The 24,710-nt window shown below is 23.8% G+C and overlaps 2 protein-coding genes across 3 annotated transcripts; both read left to right on the forward strand.

Annotated features, from left to right (window-relative positions):
• Positions 1-1,587: 1,587 nt before the first annotated feature.
• On the forward strand, positions 1,588-9,080 carry LOC112638410 (aminopeptidase N-like). The gene is made up of 10 exons (XM_025410068.1): positions 1,588-1,740; positions 2,413-2,859; positions 3,233-3,413; positions 3,805-3,946; positions 4,228-4,309; positions 5,095-5,432; positions 6,514-6,788; positions 7,242-7,456; positions 7,624-7,696; positions 8,916-9,080. The coding sequence occupies exons 1-10, from the start codon at positions 1,655-1,657 to the stop codon at positions 9,078-9,080; spliced, it is 2,004 nt and encodes a 667-aa protein (XP_025265853.1). The 5' UTR covers positions 1,588-1,654.
• Positions 9,081-14,158: 5,078 nt separating this feature from the next.
• Positions 14,159-24,259, forward strand: LOC105258251 (aminopeptidase Ey-like). Of its 2 annotated transcripts, none has more exons than XM_025410042.1 (13): positions 14,159-14,255; positions 14,822-15,324; positions 16,170-16,622; positions 17,245-17,425; positions 17,794-17,932; positions 18,233-18,314; positions 18,978-19,321; positions 20,406-20,677; positions 21,171-21,385; positions 21,521-21,814; positions 22,874-22,943; positions 23,524-23,610; positions 23,879-24,259. In XM_025410042.1, exons 2-13 carry the CDS (start codon positions 14,870-14,872, stop codon positions 24,032-24,034), a joined length of 2,748 nt encoding a protein of 915 aa, XP_025265827.1. In that variant the 5' UTR covers positions 14,159-14,255; positions 14,822-14,869; the 3' UTR covers positions 24,035-24,259. The 2 variants fall into 2 exon arrangements, with proteins under 2 accessions (XP_025265827.1, XP_025265828.1); XM_025410043.1 differs by having other exon boundaries at positions 14,825-15,324.
• The last annotated feature ends 451 nt before the right edge of the window (positions 24,260-24,710 follow it).

Raw genomic sequence — 24,710 nt, forward strand, 5'->3', positions numbered from 1 at the left:
ATAATACTAAAGCATTAATAATTTAATAATAAGTCATTTAAGTTAATTACAATTTACTATATAAGAGTCTTATATATTACTACATAAGTCCTATATGTGTCAAAACTTGATAAATTTGAAAATTAATTAGCTAAAAACGATATCTTTTTTTGCACATTTTTCACTGGAATAATATTTTAATTGTAACACAAAAAAACGATATTATGTAACATATATTACACGACATGTAATATTGCGAAATTGATATCTGTTGATTTCTTCTCTCGAAATGTTTTATTTTATTTATATGATAGAAGAAGAAAATATTAATTTTAATCATTTAATATAGAAAAAGTCTATAATCTTTTAATCAGGATTGGGAAGTAACGCGTTACTTGTAACATCATTATCGTTACAGTTACTTTTTTCGGTAAGTGTAACGGTAACGACGTTACAAATTTCGTTTGTAACGAAAAAAGTAACTTCGTTACATTTTTCGGTAACGAGTAACGAACTTAACACTTAACAGTAACTTAACAGTTACTTTTATCGCTACTTTTTGCAAATTTACTCGATGTAATTTTCAAAGAAGAGTGTGGAATGCAGAATCACATGTACGTAAACGCGTCATTGGACACATGTAAAAGAAAAAGTTCAGTGAAGATGTTCAGTGTCGGTGAATCTGTATTAACGCCACAAAGAGAGCAGCTAAATGATGACACAGTTGAACAGCAAATTCTTTTAAAAATTAATAAAGAATTTCGATAAAATTTAAAGAAAATAGTGATTATATCGAGTTTTTATAATTTATTATATTTAAAAATCAAATATATTTTTCATTATAAATATTTTTCATTATATTTATTCAAATTTGTTTATTAAATTTTATTTGTTATTTGATCTATTATTATTTTATTTATTATTAGATAGATTTATTATTAGTAGAATTTTATTTTTATTTGATATAATAACATTTTTTAATGTTCATCAAAGGTACTATAAAAATGGAGCTGCTGGTAAGTCATATAACAAGATTAGCTGACTTGGAGTGCAAAGGATTAATATATTTGTTAAAATATACATAAGTATATGGAAAGATTACAATTCTTTTATTCTAAGGCTATATTTCATTAATAATAAATGTGATATTTTTTACTTATTTTCTTTATTTTTATACGAAACAAAGGCAATAATTGAAGCAAATATTTTATTAATATTTTATTATATATATATTATTTTATTTGTTTCTTTTTTCAAGAAGAAAAGATGCTTATTTAAGACAAATGACAAAGAGAAAATGAGTAACATGGCATTCCTAAAAGTATTAAGTTATAGTCTAATATTCATTGTTGCGGCGATTTCTTTTATTGATGCACAATTGTCCGAACCACAAATTACTATAATATCACCACATTATAATATTTATTTTGAACTATATGAAAATGATGATATCTTCAACGGCGAATATAATGTCCGCATTTATATTTCTAATGAAACACAAGACATATATTTTTATATTGAAAATTTGTCGATAATTGAAATTATGCTAACAAACAATACACAAATATCTAAAGAAAATAAAGAAAAAATTTTTGTCCATGAGCCTAACAAATTTATCTATGACATTGAAACATATAAAACTACCGTTTCTTTCCCGTATAATTTATCACCAGGAATGTACACTTTGAATATGAAGTTTTCCGGGCTTGTAGCTGAAGATGGAGGATTTAAAATGTACATGAATAAACAAAATGATAAAATGTAAGTAGTTTAAAGCTAAAGTAGTTTAAATAACTTAGGCTCTATAAATGCCATTCTTGCTTTAATTTTTGCAAACTATTCGTATTATTATTATTATTGCTACAGTTGACATAGTTTAAACATATATCATATGATTCAATAAATTATGATTTATAAATAGTTCTCTTATAATTTACAAAAAATTTCCCTTTAAGTAATTAATTCAGGAAAAATCTTTTACATTGAAAGTATACATAAAATTCCTATTATTAAAAACTTTTTAATACAAGACAGATATTGATCCCACATAGATAACGAAATCTTAAATATTAAAAATGCTGTTATATGTTATATTATTATCCTCACATATTTATTGTCTTAGTATATATTTTAGAAAATATTGTGTATATATTATTTTATGTAAATTTATTATAGACATTGCAAATATTTTTTATAACGTACGTGTATATTAAATAAAAATATAAAATAAAAATATAGCATAATAGTAAAATTATAATATTATATAATAAAATATTATATAATAAATTATATAATATAAATATATTTTAACAGTATCCTTAACAGTCTTAATATACATTTGTATATTTTCCATTTCTTTCTCTTTCTCTTTTAATTTCTAATATTTCAGTAGTAACTGAAAACTTTTTATTTAAAATATATTATATATGCTAGATGGTTGGCTGCAACGCATTATTATAAATTTACGACTCGAAAATTGCTTCCACTTTTGAAGAACACTACACATGCTAGTTATAACATTTCTATAAAGCATCCTAAAAGTTACACAGTTATATCAAATGAGGCCGTGCAAGAAGTAAATGTGGATGAAAATAATATGCAATGGACACGCTTTAGTATTACTCCCGTGATTCCTATTTATTTCATAGCAGCTGGTGTAGTCCATGTCGCCTCTATTTCAGAAACAAATCACACAGTCAAATTGTGGTGCAGAACAGACACGTTATCGCATATGCAATTTGCGTACACAGTTGCTAAAAATATTTCGCTGTTCTCAGAAACAAAATTGCCATACATAAAAAAAACTGCAAAAGCAAATCATATCGCGATTCCGAAGTCATTAGAGGAGGAAAATATAATATTGGGATTCGTTCTTTATATGTAAATATATTTTAATATAGATAAATATATTTATAGAGAGAAATGTTAATATATGTCAAAAGATAATATTTCTTCTCCCTACTCGCTATTACAGAAAATGATATGTATATTTTTATATTTGTAATTTCAATAAATAATAATAATGTATCATAGTTTAACATATTTACATGTAGAATAATTTGCGTATGTGTATTTGTGTTTTGTGTGTTTTTATAAATGAACACATATTATTATTTCTTGTTTACAGCAATTACATTTCTTCTTTATCTATTTATATATAATTTAATTATTTAATTTAGCTATAATGTAACCAATTTTTATATTTATAATAGAGATTCTCTACTTTATTGTAATATTTCTGAATTATTTTCAGAGAAGAAGATATTATCTATAACGAAAAAATAGATTCTGAGATACGAAAAATTGAAATAATACAAGTAATAACACATAAGATGGTGCACGAATGGTTTTATAATGCAATCGATCCATATAAGTGGGAATCTTGGTTAAGCAAAACTTTTGTTACGATTTTTCCAATTTACGCCGCCGATAAGGTTATTTTATATTTAGCATTAATTATTTCAATCACACTCAAATAATCGAAATTTAAAAATATTCCGATTTTTAAACGATATAGCCAAATATAAGCACATAAGCAACATTAAATTAAAATATGATAATTTATATATATATTGACATATGTACTTTTAAATAACTTTAAATAACTTTAAATAACTTTTAATATATATAATTTGAAATGATATCATTGAATATCATTAAATACTTGAATATATGTATTTTTAAACTTAATAAGAAAAATTTAGTGAACAAAGTGTGTAAATTTTTTTCAATATATTGCAACGATTCTAATGTATGTTGCTAATGTGTGAGCACTTCTTTTAATTAAATATTTATTTAATTATATTAAAATCCTTTTGCGCCCAGATATTCCCGGATCTTCGGATACAAGATTTCTTTGTGGTTCAAATGCAACATGATTTTCTTCATTGGAGTACTAAGGATACATGGCCGTTCACAATCGAATCAGAATTCAACAGATCTTTTGAAATTCCTATTTACATTAAAGGTATAAACGAGCAAATAATTCATTGTCGGTAAATTTTTTAATGCTTCGTGTAAAAAACATTATAAAAAATAACTTGTTTTATATATAAGTTAGTTCTTTTATATAATTTATTTATATTATTGTTTAAATAAATATTAACGTTTATTAGAAAAATAAAATTAATTTTAATTTATCATACAAATAAATCAGTTATATTCATAAATTTATATATCCGAATGATGTATAACAAATTTATTTTATATATACTACATTTCTGCTTTAAAATGTCATCATTTTCGTAGCAATCATTATGTTCCACACATTGCAAGCTACATTCACCGAAAAAATGTTCCGGAATGGTATCGAAATATATTTAAATAAGAAGTGAGCAATACAGATTTTACAATATCATAATATTATAAATTTAAATACATATTTTTAAGTGATACATATTTTTTAACTTTGCCTTTCTTATAATTATATTTTGTTTTTTTTTATTTTTGAAATTTATTTTTGTTTACTCCTCAACCTTCTTTTCTATTTCTTTATTCTTTTGTGTGCTTCTAATTTTATTTATATTTAATTTTTACTATAGTAATTTCAAGACTTGTTAATTTTTCCTTTGTTAACTTTTACTTCCTATTGTATTGTGTTCATACGTATTATTATTATTTTAATTTTCTTCTCTATTTATCTATTATTTCAATTTTCGTCTTCTTTCAATTTTCCTTAATTTCATTTTTCATCTACATTTCTATCTATTCATCTACATATTAAATAAATAATTAATTTCATTTTTTATCTACATTTCTATCTATTTATCTACATTTTTATTTCTTGTTTTTTTATATCTTTTCATATGTTCTCTACTTCTGTCTTTTAATTCTTCTTCTTATATACTTTTTTTTATGACTTTTCTATTACACATTTATCTTTTTTAATTAGAATTCTATGTATTCTTTTCTGCCATTTACCAATTATACTTTCGTTCCAATCTTATTAAATATAATTTACACTACCATCACTACTGCTCTTCCACTATTTTACTTCGTTCTTTGAAGATTTTAATTGCTTTCCAATATTTTTCTTAAGAAAACTTCTTTTATTAATTTTTCTTTTCTTTCTCTTTTATCAATTTTTTCTTATTATTTACCCGTTTGGATTTTTAGCTATACAAGCAGTAGTGATTTCTGGAATGGTATACAACCTATCATGGATAAATCATCTTTCGAATTTAAATACAATTTAAAAGACAGGATAACAAGTTGGACACTATTAAATCGTTATCCTGTGATAAATATGAAAAGAAATTATACTACTAGCCGCTTGAATATATCAATAGAAAATTTTGATATAAATATGCCGATTTTTGGGAACATTATTACGGAATCCAATTTGAAGGGATTTTATCCTGCAATATTGCTAACACCACAGGTTTCGAATCATATATTAACTATAGATTTCATAGACGAGAATGACTGGATATTGCTCAATTTACAACAAAGTGGTAAATATTTATCGATAAATTTATTATACTTTTACATATATAACTATTCGTTGCAAATTCATACTTTTCCTTAGACATAATTGCGTATTTTTTTATTACTTGATTCTTATTAATCTGTACATCAAAGTATTAAGGTAAAATAATTGAAAAATAAATATTTTACGAGATATTTTATGATTTGTATAAAATTTTGTCTTAACTTAAAAAAATAAAATATCTCGTAAACTATTCAATTTTTGGCTATTTTACTTCTATAACTTTCTACGAGGAATATTGTGAGGAATTGATTTATATAGACAAATTAGAATAGTTTCATTTAAAAAATAAGGGATACTAGATAGACATTGACCTTAGATCCAAAATCCAACTAATATTCCTATCTTTTTTCACTTTCTAAATCTTACAACATTTATATAAAATATTTTTTCTAAAACTTCTGTTTTCGAATTATCACTGGAACTCGTATATATATAATTCAATGTATGCTATTCAAATTATATTATATAAGTATTAAATTTTTGTACATACTAGAGAAAATTTTTCTTGAATAATAACTAACAATAATTAAAATTATTTAATATTGAAAAATTTAATTATTGGATAATTTTAGTTAATATTGATAATCTACAATTTTTTATACATAAATTTGTACAAAACGGTTATTTTATTGCCTAATTATTTATATTTATATTTGCTAAATTGTCTATGTACTATTTATACTTATTTATATACTCTTTTAATAAAATTTTACGCACGATGAAAAATTGTACATACATTATAATGCACGCAACAAGGCATATATAGTTTTATTATCATTTTTTATTATGAATGTTCAAATGAATTTAAGTTGACATAATATTCTTAATACATTGAATTATCAGCGTGACGTAATTTATCAATATTGTCAACCCACAATTTGCTGCTTATAATAATCGTAATTTTTAATGCATAATCGTAATTTCTAATACATTTTTTATACGCTTGGAATATAAGGAGCTAACGGTATTTCAAATTATTACTTGGCAAATTCAATAAAAAATTTAAATTAATTCACTGATAGAATTTATTTAACATTCGGCAGGATGCTATCGCATCAATTATGATGCCGAGAATTGGAAAAGATTTGCGAGATACCTGCACACTAATTCCTTCGGAAAAATACATGTAATCGATCGTGCTAAACTCATCGACGACGCATTTCACTTTGTGATGACAGGCCAATTACAACGTGATATATTCTTCAATATTTCACACTACATGTGGAAACAAACAGATTATATCGCATGGTATCCTATGTTCAAAAGCTTGGAATGTATATCGGGTTTCTTTGCATTTCCAGAAAGTCTACCTATAAAAGTATAAATAATATTAGTTGTATAATTAAAAAAACGTGTGTTTTCTGTTAAATAATTTAGATATGTATATTGACAATATACACAATATATTTTAAAATTGTTTATTTATATTTTAAAAATGTTTTTGATAAGATACAAATGAGTATACACAATGTAACTTTCCAAAGTGCACAACAAGTGAAACATGTGCTTCTAAATTTTTTATGCAACTTCTTTTAATATTAAGTAGTCTAATAATTAATATCAAATTGTACTATTATTTAAGTGTAATATAATCATCCATTCATTATTATTCTTTTCAATTTAAAAAAAAAATTATTATATTATTTGCATAGCTTTTAAAATAATAACATATGCTTGTGCACAAATTCTACCAATTCTTCTATAATGTCTAAATAAATATATAAATATATAAATATATTTCCCTCTCTATATATTATTTAATAATTTTTAGAAACAAATAGAGCAACCATTGAATAATATTTTATGGAAACTAAAATATCCCAAGTTTGAACCAGATATAATCAATCGGGGGAGCATTTTCACTGAATGTTTGAGAGAAGAGGCTGCAAGATGGTTATGTACCTTAGATCATGATTATTGCTTACCAAATGCAAAAAATGAATTAGAATGGTATCTCCACAATAGTGACAGATCTTCATCATACAAGTAATTACTTTTTGCAATTATTGTTTCTATCACGATTATTTTAATCTTTAATTATTTTAATTTTTATAAATACATTTCTTTTATATTTTATGAAATAATATAATGTGATAAAGAAATAAAATTATAAATTTTAATAATCTATTTACATTTCATCCCGAATATCATAGACTTTGGCCGGGATGGAAAGAATGGACATTCTGTAAAGGTTTGATGACAGCAAGAAACAAAACTTGGATGGAAGTATTTGATATATATTTGAAAGAATCAGACTCTAACGTTTTAAAATATTTAGCATGCTCCAAAAGTTCTTCAATCATTGTCCATTATATAAATTTAATGGCAAATATGACAAATGTAACAGCTATCGATCATATAAACAGTTTTTGTTTTATTGTTGCAAGACATGCAAGAAATGCTGCAGTACTTGATTTCATTTTAACCAATTTAGATAAAATAAGACCCAAGTAATGACTACATTTTTGTAAATATGTAATACTTGTGCAATTATGAAGATTTACTCCATTATCTAATTATATAAATCTATAATTTTGTTTTTATAGAGAAATCAGTCTTATTAAAGCATTAATTATGATCATTAATCATTTATATTCTCAACAACAAATTAATAAGGTAAATTTTTTAAACTTATATGTAGGTTTTTATATTAGGTTTTTATATTAATACATATGTATATGCACACATATACAATTGTTTATTAATCTCTTGTTTTGAATCTCAATTATCAATGCATATGCCGTCTATCTGAAAATATTTTAGATTTATTTGTACTGTGATATATGTATTAGAATAGCCGATTATTGGACAACATCGGGATATTTATATAAATTATAAAACTCTTTCTATTCTTATTTTTGTTAGTTGCATGTTATTTCTAGTTATCATAAACTCAATTTCAGAAATAATTTTCAGAATAAATATTTAACAGTCTTTCTCCAATGGTTTTTTGAAAGCTGTCACTTAATAAAGTATAGAAAAAAAAGGAATTACATTCTATTATGTAATCTATTATAATAATGTATCTATTACACAATACTATATGTAGAAAGCTTTTAATTTAATTGATCTTTTCTTACATTAATCCAAAATCTTATTAAATAGCCGTCTATTGTATAATTATAATTAAGAAAAATTATATGCTATTAAATGTTAATGTTACATTATGAGGCAAAATTATCACTTACATATTAATCTAAAAAAATAATTTGTTTTAGATAAATAAATACATGAAATTTAATTTCAAGATGCATTATTCAAAATTTCTGAGTAGTATTGCATATAATGAAATCAATAACGTGGTAAATTTTAGAAATCTAACTATACATATTTAGTTATAATTTTCTTATTTTTAAGTTTATTTATATATTTATTTTTATATCATTTATATAATTATTTTATGCCAATTATGTTAATAGCCAAAAATTATGACTGACTTTTGTAGCAAGGAAAGGATAACTCTATCCTCGCTTATGAAAGGAATACTCTATCCTCGCAACATCAGATGGATATGGAGAGTATAATAATGTATGTAAACCACAAGTTAGAATTACGTTGGCATCAAATAAAGACTCAACTGTACGAATATCGATATCTTATACAAGATTGATGATATATTTAAAAAATACTTGGTTAATTAATCAATTAAACCAGAAAAAGATAGTGAAATGTAATGTATACGGATATTTACTTTTAATATATGAATAGTTTTTTACGCGATATTTCTTATAATATTTCTATTTTTTTAATATTAATTGTGTGCGATAATTAAAAAAGAATATTTCTGTTAAGATGAATGTATTTATGTAGTGCACATATGAAGTGTTTCACAATTATCAGTTATTAAATTTCATAAAACATGAGATAAAACTTAAGGTACTAATCGTAAATTCAAAGAGTTAATGATTAATTTAATGATAATTATTTTTATTGAGTAAAACATGTTATTTTATAGAAACATTTATATTTACATGCATATATGAAATATTTCACAATTATCAATTTTATAAAACATTCTTAAAATATTGATCATAAATTCAAAGAGTTAATGATTAATGATAATTAATTTTATTGAATGAAGTATGAAATACAACGCGCTGGATGTAACTTTATATTGCATTTTACATAAGAGAAAAATATATAATATAGTGTATTGAATGAGCGTCAAATAATTATTGCAACAATAACAGAATAATATCGATTGAACAATGTAAAAGGTAAAGAATAAACCTTACTGACGCAAAGTATAAAAAGAAATTAGAAAAAAAAGAAAAGGGCGTAGTTATCATAATTATAACTATAGTAGCGCAATGATGATAAAAATACATCTCCAACAATTTTTTATAATAATTATATAGCTCTAGAAAAAGAAGGGAGTAAAAAGTGATCGAGCGGATGACACATGATAAACTAAAATCAAAATAAATAGGTAGATTAAAATAAAAAGTCAGAAATGCTGTACTGAATTAGATTCAACAAATTGACTTGGATTTAATTTCTTCGAATTTAGAGTTTAAATGATTTTTTTGTCAGATTAAATTCAATACGTATGATATCGATAATATTATTTTAAAAATTTTAGAACAAATTACATATTTTAGTCCTTTTATAATTAATAAAAAGATTTCTTAACGTAAAGAAGCAATTTATTTTCTTAATTCGAAGATTTCTAAGACTTCTAAAGTTCTAGATTGATGTAAAAAAAATGTATCGTACTTGCTGCACGCAGTAATAGATCAGTCATATATATGTATATATTATCATATATATGTATATGGCGCAAATATTTAAAATCTGTAATATGATGTCTCTAATAGAAAATGAATTAACATTTAAATTTATATTAAAAAATTTGTATTAAAAAACTTAAATGTTACACATTTAGCACGTTATTCGAGAGAATTGATATAATATAAAATAATTATTTATGATCTATTAGATATATATGTCTATATATGTATAAATTTGTAATGTGAAAAATTTGAACGCAAGAGAATTTATTATCTATAGATGTTATATCTTCTTTCTATTCATTAGATATAGATATATTTTCTTAGTATGTATTCATGCAATACTACAATATGACATATAATATTATAAAATTTGTTTCTTTCTAGACTTATTCTTTATTCGATTAATTTCTATTAATTTCTATTGTTTTTATTATAAAAAAAGTATTAGTTTTAGATAATCAATATATTAGAAGTATTTACTTACGTTAATGATTAAATTGTGATACAAACGATGACAAAACTAATAAAAAAATTGTGCACAAATTGTAATATTCTTACTGTAATAATTAATACTAACAAACATGTACTCATTTTGCGATTATTTTTAATAAAAAGATTATAAAACTTATGAATATATTTTATATCTACGATATTTTCTATCTATGATAAAAATATCTATTGTTAATAATGTTTAAAAAAGATTCAAGCTTAAAAAAATAGAAAGAATAAACGACTTATTAAAATGTATAACGATTAATGAGATTGAGAACTATAAATCTCCTTAAAATTCCCTTAATTTGCATCATTTATTTTAATAATTTATTCGTTGTGTTAAGTCGTTCCAGAATGTCATTTTTTTTAGGAGAAGATTATTATTCTTCATCAATTATAATTATCTTAATCGAAATTTTTAGGTATATGTACTCTGAAGAAGAACCAGCTTTATTTTTACATCTACTTCAAGAAATTAATTTCAATCTTTGGCGTTGGATTTCTATAAGCAATTTTTATTGTATTATAGATTTTATTGTAAAACACCTTTCTTATATTTCCACATATATCAAAAGAAAAATATATTAAAATCTTATATAATAATTATAATATAATAGTGAAAAAATATATATTATTAAGCTAAACATTATCTTGATGAATTAATTTTTTTACATTTTCGTGAAATATACATATATACAGGGTGTCCCATTTTAATGCCCCACCCCAAATAACTTTCTTATTTTTAATTTTAGAAAAAGATGTTTCAGACAAAAGTTGTATGGTTTCGAGGGGGACATAAGATGGTACCATTAATTTGATCTTGAAGAGTCACATGAAGGTTACGTGAAGATCATTTTTAATTTCTTAAATGGAACACCCTATATATTTTTGCATATTCTTGTAGCTTATCTCGAGAGCTTTCCAAAACACTATAAATAAACATTTTTTCATCAAGTACGTTTCGAGTAATGAGGCTTGAAATCATTTCTTAATTTTACATAAACCATAAAATATCTTGTAAAATATTCATTTTTTGATTATCTTACCTTAATACTTTTATGTACAAAATAATGAGAGAAATCCATTGGTGCAAAAAAAACATACAGTTGTTTTTAAGAAAAAATATGTAATTTGCAATTAACAATTCCATATTTTTTCTTAAAAACAACTGTATGTTTTCTTTACACCAATTGATTCCTCTCATTATTTTGTACATAAAAGTATGAAGGTAAGATAATCGAAAAATGAATGGTTTACTAGATATTTTATGATTTATGTAAAATTAAGAAATTATTTCAAGCCTTATAACTCAAAAAGTACTTAATAAAAAGGTACTTAATTATAGTGTTTTGGAAAGCTCTCGAAATAAGCTACAAGAATATGCAATGAAAAATAGGGGTTCCCATTTAAGATTTCAAACTTGCCCCCCCTCACCGCCCAGGGGGAGGGGTGGGGGGGCTGATTTTAACGTCATTGTACGTCCCCTTCGAAATGACGAAATTTTGATTTTAACCATTTTTTCGTAGTGTGCTTATTTTTCGAGTTATTTGGCTGCCTAAGTTAAAATGGGTCACCTTGTATACAATATATATATATATATATATATATATATATATATATATATATATATACACAAGAGTATATACTAATGAATATACACTAATTTAGATCGGAATTCTTTTACAAACTTTATGTTATAAAATTTTATTGCTTTATAACAATAGTCAATGAAAATTTGTCAGCTAAACAACATTAAATTAAAATATTATAGTTACATATTTTTGCTTTGATTTTTATAATACATATGACATTAGTATTTAAAAATTTTTAATTCAAATATCTTTAAAAAATTAAGAATTAGAATTATATTAAGAAATATTAAGAATTTTGTATCTACAACTTTTGATATCTTTTTAGGACTGATATAACACTAAATGATTGCATATATGTAAGAACATGTAACATAAAGAACTTGATAAATTCGAAATTAATTAAAAACGTTATATTTTACTTGTATATATATTTTTTTATTGGTATAATATTTTACCATTTATGTAATATTTAAACAAATGTACGAAAGTATATAACATATTATACAACATAATTTGCAAAATTTATTTCTGCATAGTTTTTCTTTCAAAAGATGTTTTTTCATTTCATTTGTAGTGTAAAAAAATATTGATTTTAGACATTGAATATCATAAATCTACAATTAAAGCTAATAAATTAAGACGCAAATAGCGATCTTTTGCTCATGAGAAAAAAGGAATCAGAGAAAATAGAGGAAATAAAGAGAATAGAGAGTATAGAGAGATATACAATTTTTTAATTATTTTAAAACATATGTCAAAATTACTTTAAAATTAAATATATAGAGCAAGAGAATTAATTTAATCATGTGACATTTTATTCTGTTTATTGACTAGTAAGACACATATTAAATTGACATATTTATTGAAAAAAAAATTAAAGTTTGATAAGATACAATTTTTTAATTCCTCTAAAATTTAATTCAAAATTTTATTTTAAAATTAAATATATAGAACAAGAAAATTGATTTAAACATGTATCGACACTTTATTGTGTTTATTAACTGATAAGACACGTATTAGTCTGGTTTCATATTATTTTGATTTTCAAAGTTGTTTTCATAACATGCTTATTATGATATCATGTGTCGTACGTTAGCATTTCTCGGCAGTATTCCAGAACAGCAAGATCAAGTTAATACAGGTATATTTTTGATATTAATAATTCATAATACTAAAGCGTTAACAATTTAATAATAAGTCATTTAAGTTAATTACAATTTATTACGTAAGGGTCTTATATATTAATACATAAGTTTTATATGTGCCAAAACGTGATAAATTTGAAAATTGATTAAAAACGAAATCATTTTTTGCACATTATTTACTGAAATAATATTTTAATATTAATTGTAATACAAAAACGACATTTTGTAATATATATTACATGACATATACAATATTGCAAAATTCATTTCTGTTGAGTTCTTCTCTTGAAACGTATCTTTTATTCTGTTTATAGAAGAAGGTGATAGAAGAAGAAAATATTAATTTTAAACATTTAATGTAAAAAAGTCTACATCTTAATAAATTAAGATATAAATGGAGGTGAATTATTTGCTTAGAAGAAAGAAAATGAAAGTATAAAATACAAGTTAACAAGTAAAACGTTTTCCAAAAATAATTATTTTAAAATCATATATATATATATAATGCGAGAGTTAATTTAATCAAATATTTACACATTGTTACTTATTGATTAATAAGGCGTTTATTAAATCTGATTTCACAATATTTTGATTTTAAAAGTCGTTCTAATGATATGTTTATTGTGATTTCAGATATCGAACGTTGTTATTTCTCGGTAATTTCGCAGAAATCAAATTAATACAGATATTTTTGTCGATATTAATATTATGTATTAATTTGTCGATATTAATAATATTTATAATACGTATCAAATCAATAAGCTAACAACACTTAATTATTATCAAAAAATTAATTCTTCATCCGCAAACAACTATACGAGAGGTGAGTTATCATAAAAGAAGATACCTATATAACCGTTTTAAAGATAAATAAAATGTGTACATTATATACGTTGAGGACAATATTTAAATAATTTTGAAGTATAATCACACAAAACAAGTATCATTCTTTTTGTCAAAAGTACCAGTCCTTTTCAAAATTATTAAAGAGAGATAGAATTTTAATTTGTAACATATATTATTATATTCCTTTTGAAATAAAAAACTTAATTTAATTTAAAATCAAACGTTTTATAAAGCAATTCTTTATTAATTATATAAGCGTGATAAAACTTATGAATTTAATATATTCCATTTGTTAAAAAATATTAAAATATTATAATCTCTTCATCCTAAGATTTATATATTATTAACAAAAAATGATATTTTTACTTCATTTGTTTTTATACGTAACAAAAGCAATAATTAAAGCATATTCTCATTATTATATATATATATAACACACGTACACACACACACACACACACACACACACACACACACACACACACACACACACACACACACACATACATATATATATTATTTTATTTGTTGTTTTTTTTTAAGAAGAAAATATGCTTATTTAAGACGAATGAGAGAAAGAAAATAAGTGACATGGCATTTCTAAAAGTATTAAGTTGTAGCCTAATATTCATTGTCGCCGCGGCTTCTCTTATTGATGCACAATTGCCCGTACAACGCATTTTCTTAACGCCAACACAGTATAATATTCACCTTGTATTACATATCGATGACGATATGTTCATCGGCGAATATAATGCCAGCATTTATATTGCTCATGAAACGCAAGATATATATTTTTATACAGAAAATTTGTCTATAACTAAAACTACGCTAACAAACAATACACAAATTTCTAAAGGAAATGAGAAAAAAGTTTTTGCCCATATACCGAAGAAATATATTGAAGACATTGAAAGATATATTACCATTACATCTTATCCGTATAACTTATCATCAGGATTTTATATGTTGAATGTGAAATTTTCTGGTCTTATAGGTAAAGATGGAGGATTTAGAATTTTCAAAAATAAACAAAATAATATAATGTAAGTAGCTTAAAACGGTAAATAACTTAGACACTACAAATACCATTCTTCCTTCAATTTTTGCAAACTGTTCGTATTATTACTATGATGACATAGTTTTAGCATAAATATATATATATATATATATATATATATATATATATATATGTTAAATCATATATATATATGATTTAATAAATAATTATTTAAATATAGTTCTCTTATAATTTACAAAAAATATTCCTGTAAATAATTAATTCATGGGAAATCGTTTGTATTGCAATATAGAATATTCTTATTATCAAAAATTTTTTTAATACAAGACAGATATTGATCATGCATGAATGATGAAATCTTAAATACTAAAGTACGCTGTTATGTTATATCATCATCTTCTCATATATTTATTATCTTATAAATGCATACTATAGGGAATATTATGAATATAGAATTTTTAATACTTTTATTATATATATATATATATATATATATATATAATAAAATAAAATATATATACACACACACACACACATATATATATATATATATATATATATATATACATATATACATATATACATATATATATATATATATATATATATATATATATATATATATTACATAACAAATATATAGAATCTTTATAAAATTGTAATATAAAATATATCATTATTTTAACAGTATTTTTAATTATTAATTATTTCATTAATTATTTTAACTGTCCGTTTTAACAGTACTTTTTAAATTCTTAATATAGATTTGTATAGATTTTTCTATTTTTCTTTCTTTCTGTTTTAATTTCTAATACTTTCGCAGTATCTAAAAATATTTTGTTATTTAAAACATATTATTATATGTGCTAGGTGGTTGGCTGGAACACATCATCACATATTTGCAATTCGAAGATTATTTCCACTTTTGAAAAATACTCGGTATGCTAGTTATAACATTTCTATAAAGCATCCTAAAGGCTACACAGCTATATCAAATATGCCCGTCCAAAAACAAAATATGGATGAAAATAATATGCAATGGACGCGCTTCAAAACTACTCCCATAATGCCTGATTATTACATAACAGCTATTGTAGCTCATCTCACCGTTATTTCAGAAAGTAGTACCATCAAATTTTGGTGCAGAACAGACATAATACGACATGTGCAATTTGCATACATAATTGCTAAAAATATTGCGGAGTTGATAGATAACTTGTTGGCATATGGTTTGGATATCAGGAAAAGAGCGGAAACAAATCATATCGTGATTCAAAAATTATTAGGCGAAGAACATATAAAATTCAGATTCGTTCTTTATGGGTAAACATATTTTGATTAAAAAACAATGCTAATTTCTAAATTAAAACATTATATTATTTTTCTCCGTATATTCAATATTGTAAAATTGAATATCTATATGTGTATATGTAACTGGAACATATACAGAGTGTATCTGAAATGATGCACTAAACTTTAGGAGCGTATTCGAGAGGTCAAAATAAGACTATTTCTTCCTATTCGAGAGATCAAAATAAGACTATTTCTTCTTATGAACATGAATCCGCAAATGAATTCCCCTCCGAACTCGAGGCCCCTAAAATGGGGAAAGAATCGAATATTGGCTGTATTTCAGAAAAATTATTATTTGACCTTGGTTTTGACGTTACCTATCACCCTCTCTTGAGAAATAAATAAATTTGCGTTGCGGGTGTTTGATCAATTTCACACATTTTCGAATTTTAGCTCGAAGAAGGATTCATTTTATTTGCGAACCAATGTTCATAAGAAAAAAAAATCTTGTTTTGACCTCTAGAATACGCTAAACTAATTATATTTAATGATTCTAATGATTCTCTCGAAAACGTGTCTAGTGATTGTACAAACTTCCTTACGTAAGAAAAGGGTTCTCGACTTCATTGTAATATTTGTGAATTATTTTTAGTGAAGGAGATATTATCTATAACGAAAAAATAGATTCTGAGATACGCAAAATTGAAATAACTCGAGTAATAGCATATAAAGTGGTGTACGAATGGTTTTATAATGGAATGGATGCATCTAAGTGGAAACCATGGGAAAGCAAAGGTTTTGCTACGTTTCTTGGAATTTACATCGCCGATAAGGTTATTTTATATTTAGCGTCAATTATTTTAATCACACTCACATAATTGGCGTAATATATAAATACTTATATTTCTATAACGATAATAAACCAAAACTTACTACATAAACAATTAAAATATCATAATTTATATATATTGACGTACATATACTTAAATAACTTTAAAAATATTTAATTTGACATGATGTCATTAAACATCATTAGATACTCGAATATATTTTTTGAACTTAATAAGAAATATTCAATGAAGGAATGTGTGTAAATTTTTTTTATTATATTGCAACATTTCTAATGTGTGTTGCTGATATATGTTAACACTTCTTTTGATTAAATATTTATTTAATTATATTAAAATTCTTTTGCGCCCAGTTATTTCCGATTTTTCGAATAAAATATTTCTCTGTGGTTCAAATGCAACATGAAGTTCTTCATTGGAGCACCAAGAATACGTGGCCGCTCACAAACGAATCAGAATTCAATTCTATTGAAATTCCTCGTTACATCAAAGGTAATCAAGCAAATAAATTATTAATGGTAAATTCTAAATGCTATCTATAACGTTGTAATAAATAACGTTATAATAAAAGAAATAACTTAATTGTAATTTGAAATAACTTAGTTGTTATTTATTTATATTATTAATTTTTTAAATATTGATGTTTACTAAAAAAGTATAATTAAAATTAACTTTTATTTATCATTCATATAAATCAGTTACGTTTATGAATTTATATACCAAAATCCATGTAGCAAATTTATTTTATACATACTACATTTTACTCTATGATGTCAATGCCTATTTTCGTAGCAAGTATTATGTTCCGCACGTTGCAAATTTTATTTACCGAAGAGATGTTTAGAACTGGTATATGGTGGTATTTACGAGATCAGTGAGTAATATATAGATATATATAGATTTCAATATATTGTAATTATATTATAAATTTAAATACACAATTTTAAACGATTTTTTAATTTTTCTCTTTTCAACAATTAATTTCTTTTTATTTTTTTTAATATTTAAAATTTATTTATGCTTATTTCTTAAACTTTATTTATTCTTTTCTGTGTTTCTAATTTTATTTGTACTTAATTTTTACTAATAATTTCAGGACTTGTTAACTTTCGTCTTGTTAATTTTACCTTCCATTTATTATATTTCTACTTATTAATATTATTATTTTAATCTTTATTTTCTTTCAATTATCATCTTTTTTCTTTATCTACATATCCAATTTTAATACTTGTTTTTTAAATTCTCTACTTACATTCCCTAATTTTTTAAGTCTCTATTTATATTTTGTATTTATTTTTATCTGTACTTTCTTTTCTGTGACACATCTATCTTTTTAATTACCACTCTATTTCTTCTTTTTTGCTATTTATTAGTAATAATTTTCTTATCGTTCCAATTTTATTTGATATAATTTATACTACATTCTTCCCTTTCACTTTTACTCTCTTCTGTAAAAATCTTAATTGCTTTTCAGGATTTCTCTTAAGATATCTTTTTTTATTCATTTTTTTAATCATTTACTTCTTTCGATTTTTAGCTACTCAAAGACTAAAGATTTTTGGGATATTATACAAATACTCATGGATACGCCATCTTTCGAAATTAAATACAATGTAACGGATAGAATAGCTAGTTGGACACAACTAAATCATTACCCTGTGATTAATGTGAAAAGAAATTATAATAATAACAGCTTGAATATATCGGTAGAAAATTTTGATACGGATATATGGATATTTGTGAATATTACTACACAGGCGCATTACGATTCGAAGAAATTGTTGCCTGAAGTGTGGCTAGCACCTCATATTTCGTACCATACATTAAATATAGATTTCGTGGACAAGAAGGACTGGGTATTAGCCAATTTACAACAAAGTGGTAAATATTGATCGAACAATTTGTTACTAATATAATACGTTTACATATGTAGCTGCTCTTTGCACATTTATACAGTTTCTTAAAAATAATTACATGGTTCTTTATATTAGTCGATTCCTCTCATTATTCTGTGTATAAAAGTATTAAGCTAATCAAAAAATAAATATTTTGCAAACTTTTTATATGATTCATGTAAAAAATCTAAACTTAAAGTATGACATATCTTGTAAATTATTCTATTTTTGGCTATCCTTATAACTTTTTACGAGGAATATTGTGAAGAATTGGTTTATATAATAGACAAATTAGAACAGTTTTGTTTAAATAAAAACTAGATTGACCTTGACACCTACAACCCAAAGTCCAATTAACTAAAATTCTTATCTTCTTTTTTCATGCAAACTCTTCAAACGCTTGTTTTCGAGTTACTATGTATATGAAAGTAGTATATGAAAGTTATCCTTAGATAATTCAATATATGTTATTTAAATTATAGACATAATATAAATTTTTTCCGTCAATATATTAGTTAGGGGGAGAGTACATTTCCTTAAGAATCTAACAATTATTACAATTATTACAATTATTTAATATCTAATAACTTAATTATTGGATGATTTAATTATAATTATATTTAATTGATGATTATATTTATGATTCAAATTTAATTATACATTTGTTATTTAATAATTTAATTATTGGATGATTTAATTATAATAATACGTTGTCAAAGCATGATCTTCTTTGTTTATTTTATCGAGTTGTAATGAAGGAAGTATGCTTAAGACACATTGTCTCATTTAATAACTTGTACAATTTATAAAATATAATTTGATTGACATAATTGATTACCTTGAATGAAGTTAAAATAAATTTAATTTAATATAACTCTTTACATAGTTTTCTAAATATATATTGATTTATCAGCGTGACATTGATTTAATATTGAAAATTTACAATTTGCTTCTTATAATAATTATAATTTTTAAAACATAATTTCTAATACATTTTTTTATACGCTTTGAATATAAAGAGACAACTTAAATTTTTAATTCACTGATAGAATTTATTTGACATACGACAGGATGCTATCGCGTGAATTATGATGCCGAAAATTGGAATAGACTTTCGAACTACCTGAAGTCCTCTTTTGAAAAAATACATGTACTCGATCGTGCTAAAATCATCGACGATGCATTTCACTTTATGATGACAGGCCAATTGAATTGTAATGTATTCCTGAATATTTCACACTATCTATCGCAAGATATAGATTATATCGCATGGTATCCTATGTTCAAGAACTTGGAATATATATCGGGTTTCTTTGCATTTCCAGAAAGCTTATTTATAAAGGTATAAATAACATTAAGATTTATGTAAATAAAAAAATGTGTATTTAAATAATTTACATACGTTTATTTTAACAACATATATGACATTTATATTTTAAAATTATTTTTTATTTTTTATTTTATATTATAAAATTATTTTTGAAATTAAAAATAAGTATACACAATATTTAACTCTCCAAGGTGTACGAAACAACATTCGCTTTTAAATTCTCATGCAATAATTTGTGTATTCATTTGTACTACTATATTTGTACTATGATAAGTAATAATTAAAATCAAATTATATTAATTAAGTGTAATATAATCACGCATTTATTATCTTTTTAATCTTATAAAAACATTATTACATAATTATATTATTAGCATAGCTTTTTAAATAACAGTATATGTGCGGACAAATTTTTTTCAATTTTTCTATAACATATAAATATCTAATTATAAAATTATAAATAAATATAGAAATAAATTTTTATACATTATTTTACAATTTGTAGGCGGAAATAATGCAATTCGTGAAAGAGATTTTATGGAAATTAGAATATCCCATTTTTTATCGAGATGAGATCAATTATGGCAGCATTTTCACTAAATGTTTGAGACAAGATGCTGCAAAATTGTTATGCCTCATGAATTATGATTCTTGTTTGTCGATTTCTAGTAATGATTTGAAGTCGTATCTCTCCCATCGTAACACATTATCATCATATAAGTAATTACAATTAGCAATTATTTCTCAATCACGATCATTTTATAAAAACATTTTATTTTGTGAAGTATTTATGTGATCAAGATGTAAGATTATAAATTCTAATAACTTATTTTTTTTTCATTTTGTATATTGTAGAATTTGGACGGGATGGAAAGAATGGACATTCTGCAATGGTTTAAAAACAGCCAATAACGATATTTGGATGCAAGTGTTTGATATATATTTGAAGGAATCAGATTCTAGTGTTTTAAAATTTTTATCCTGTTCTCAAAAGCCTTCATTCATTCTCCAGTATATACATTTAATGACTAATATGACAAATGTAACAGCTATCGATCGTATAAACAGTTTTTGTACTATTATTGCGAGGCATGCAAGGACTACATTACTCCAATTCATTTTAAACCATTTAGAGGAAATAAAACCTAAGTATGATAATGACTACTTTTTTAAATATATAATAATAATAATGAGGAAAGCTTGTTTAAGACCAAGAAGAGCGCAGATAGTATTACGTGTTTTGTAAACCTATAATTTTTAAAAGAAGCCAATTTCTGAAAGTACAAACGTTTCGATTCCTTTCGGACCTTCCTTAGTGTGACAATAATAATTTAAAAGAATATATTAAAGAAATACTCGAATAAATAGATAAAAGATAAAAATAAAATAAACAAGAAATAGCACTATATAGGTCGAATGATAAAATTAAACATCGATATCATGGTCGGTGAAGGTAATCGATCTAAATTAAAACTGGATATTACGCCAAATTAACTCAAAATTCTTTTGTGACGCAAGACGTTGTCTATTCATTCTAAAATTCATATGATGTTAAGCCATTACATTCCTCAATATCCTCCGCAATAGACGACGGTCTGTTTTTTTAATTCACAATACTCTTTGTTTCTCGCAAAACCGTTGGCCACCAAACTCACGCTCAAACATCCCATCGAAATCCATCCTGTATGACACAAACAGTATTGTACATTAAAAAAGCACACCATCGTCTATTGCGATGGATGGTGAGGAATATATTGGTTTACATCTCATGAATTTAAGAATGAATAGACACCGTCTTACGTCGCAAAAAAGTTTTGCGTTAGTTTGGCGTATTATCCAGTTTTAATTTAAATTTTATCGTTACCTTCACCGACTCAATCGCAATATCGATGTTTATTTTTACAATTTTATCATTCGATCTGTACAGTCCTAACAAGGTCCAAAAGTTTGTACTTTTAGAAATTGGTTTCTTTTTAAAAAATTATAGATTTATGAAACACGTAATACCATCTGCGCTCTTCTTGGTCTTCAACAAGCTCTCTTTATTATTATTATTATTTTTGATTTATCATTTGGATCAATTATACGTAGATTTATATTTTTAATTTTTTTGATCCTTGATAAATATGTAATACTTGTGCAATTATGAAGATTTTCACCATTTTCTCCATTGCCTAATCATATAAATCTCTAATTTTGACTTTATAGAGAAATCAGTTCTACTAAAGCATTAATTATGATCATTAATCATGTATATTCTGAACAACAAATTAATAAGGTAAATTTTTTAAACATATATATAGGTTTTTATACGCATGTACATGCACACATATATAATTGTTTATTAATATCTTGTTTTGAATCTGAATTATCAATGCATATGCCGTATATCTGAAAATATTTTAGATTTATTTGTACTGTAATATATGTATTAGAATAGCCGATTATGGGTAAAGATCGGAACTTTTATTTATAAATTATAAAGCTTTTTCTATTCTTATTTTTGTTAATTGCATGTTATTTTCATTTATCTTAAACTCAATGCAATTTCAGAATGAGTATTAAGCAGGTTCTCTCCTTATTGGTTTTTTCGAAGCTGTTAATAATGTGTAAAAAGGAGAAGGGATTACATTCCATTATGTGATCTATTATATACTAATATATATATATTACATAATACTATATGTAGGAAGCTTTTAACTTAATTGATCTTTTCTTACATCAGTCTAAAATCTTATCAGACAGGCGTTCATTGTACAATTATAGTAAAGAAAAATTTGATGCTATTAAATTTTATTCTTATCGGTCAAAATTACCACTTACATATTAATCTAAAAAAATAATTTTATTTGTTTTAGATAAAGAAATACATAAATTTTAATTTTAAGGGTAATTCAGAATTTACAATTAGCTATGAATTTTATAATGATCAAAGCAATGACACGGTAAATCTTAGAAATTTAAATATACATATTTAGTTATGAATTTCTTGTTATTAAGTATATTAATGCATTTAATTTTATTATCTAACTATTATATCTTATGCTAATTATGCTAATAGCCAATAGTTTTGACTGATTTTTATACATTATTTATTATATTTTATTTATACATTATTAATTATATTTTATTTATTTTTATTTCCTGTTTTATTATAATTTAAATATGAAAAGAAGATACTGTTGAAATAAATGTGAAAATAATCCGTTTTAGGTAGGTGAATACGTCCTCTTTGATGATAATACGGAGAGTATAATAATGGATATAAACCGCAAGATAGAACTACGTTGGCATCAAATAAGAACTCAGCTGCACGAATATCGATATCTTATAGGAGAGTACGATGATACTTCTAAAGCTTCTCAGTGATATTTCTAGCTAATTAATTGATCAATTAAAAGACGGTAACTAAATGTAATGCATGCACATATTTACTTTAATATATGAATAGTGTTTATGTTTTTATTTATTAATTTTGATTAAAAATATAAAATCACGAATAAAACGAGTGACACGATACAATAATGACAATAAAGCGATTGAGTCATAATGGAATAAAAATTAATGAGTTTTATTGAAGCAGGTAGTAAACATTATCGCATCTTCTTTCTTTTGTGAGTTTTTTAGATATTTCTTACATTAATAGAATTAGAGAATTTAAGTTTATATAAAAATTAAAAAGCTCAAATGTTACACATTTAGCATATTATTCGAGAGAATTGATATAATATAATTATTCATGATCTATTAGATATGTATGTCTATGTATGTGTAAACTTGTAATGTGAGAAATTTGATGAACACAAGAGAATTTTTTATCTATAGATGTTATATTTTCTTTCTATTCATTAGATTAAGATATATTATCTAGTGTATGTTCATGCAATACTAACAATATGACATATAATATTAAAAAAATGTATTTCTTTTTAGACTTATTCTTTATTCTATTAAGTTCTATTAATTTCTTTCTATTGCTTTTATTATAAAAAAAGTATTATTATACATTTTCAGACAATCAATATATTAGAAGTATTTACTTACT

Source organism: Camponotus floridanus, unplaced genomic scaffold (genome assembly GCF_003227725.1).
Source record: "Camponotus floridanus strain SB8 unplaced genomic scaffold, Cflo_v7.5 scaffold3, whole genome shotgun sequence".
Taxonomy (NCBI): domain Eukaryota; kingdom Metazoa; phylum Arthropoda; class Insecta; order Hymenoptera; family Formicidae; genus Camponotus; species Camponotus floridanus.

What these genes read in the sequence shown, in the direction of transcription:
- LOC112638410 (XM_025410068.1), top strand. Translation starts at nt 1,655, where the DNA reads ATGTACACTTTGAATATGAAGTTTTCCGGGCTTGTAGCTGAAGATGGA. An exon ending in CAATTTACGCCGCCGATAAG is followed by an intron (nt 3,414 to 3,804) that starts GTTATTTTATAT and finishes TTTTGCGCCCAG; the next exon opens with ATATTCCCGGATCTTCGGAT. An exon ending in GCTCAATTTACAACAAAGTG is followed by an intron (nt 5,433 to 6,513) that starts GTAAATATTTAT and finishes AACATTCGGCAG; the next exon opens with GATGCTATCGCATCAATTAT.
- LOC105258251 (XM_025410042.1), top strand. Translation starts at nt 14,870, where the DNA reads ATGGCATTTCTAAAAGTATTAAGTTGTAGCCTAATATTCATTGTCGCC. An exon ending in AATTCCTCGTTACATCAAAG is followed by an intron (nt 17,933 to 18,232) that starts GTAATCAAGCAA and finishes CTATTTTCGTAG; the next exon opens with CAAGTATTATGTTCCGCACG. An exon ending in ATGATCAAAGCAATGACACG is followed by an intron (nt 23,611 to 23,878) that starts GTAAATCTTAGA and finishes AATCCGTTTTAG; the next exon opens with GTAGGTGAATACGTCCTCTT.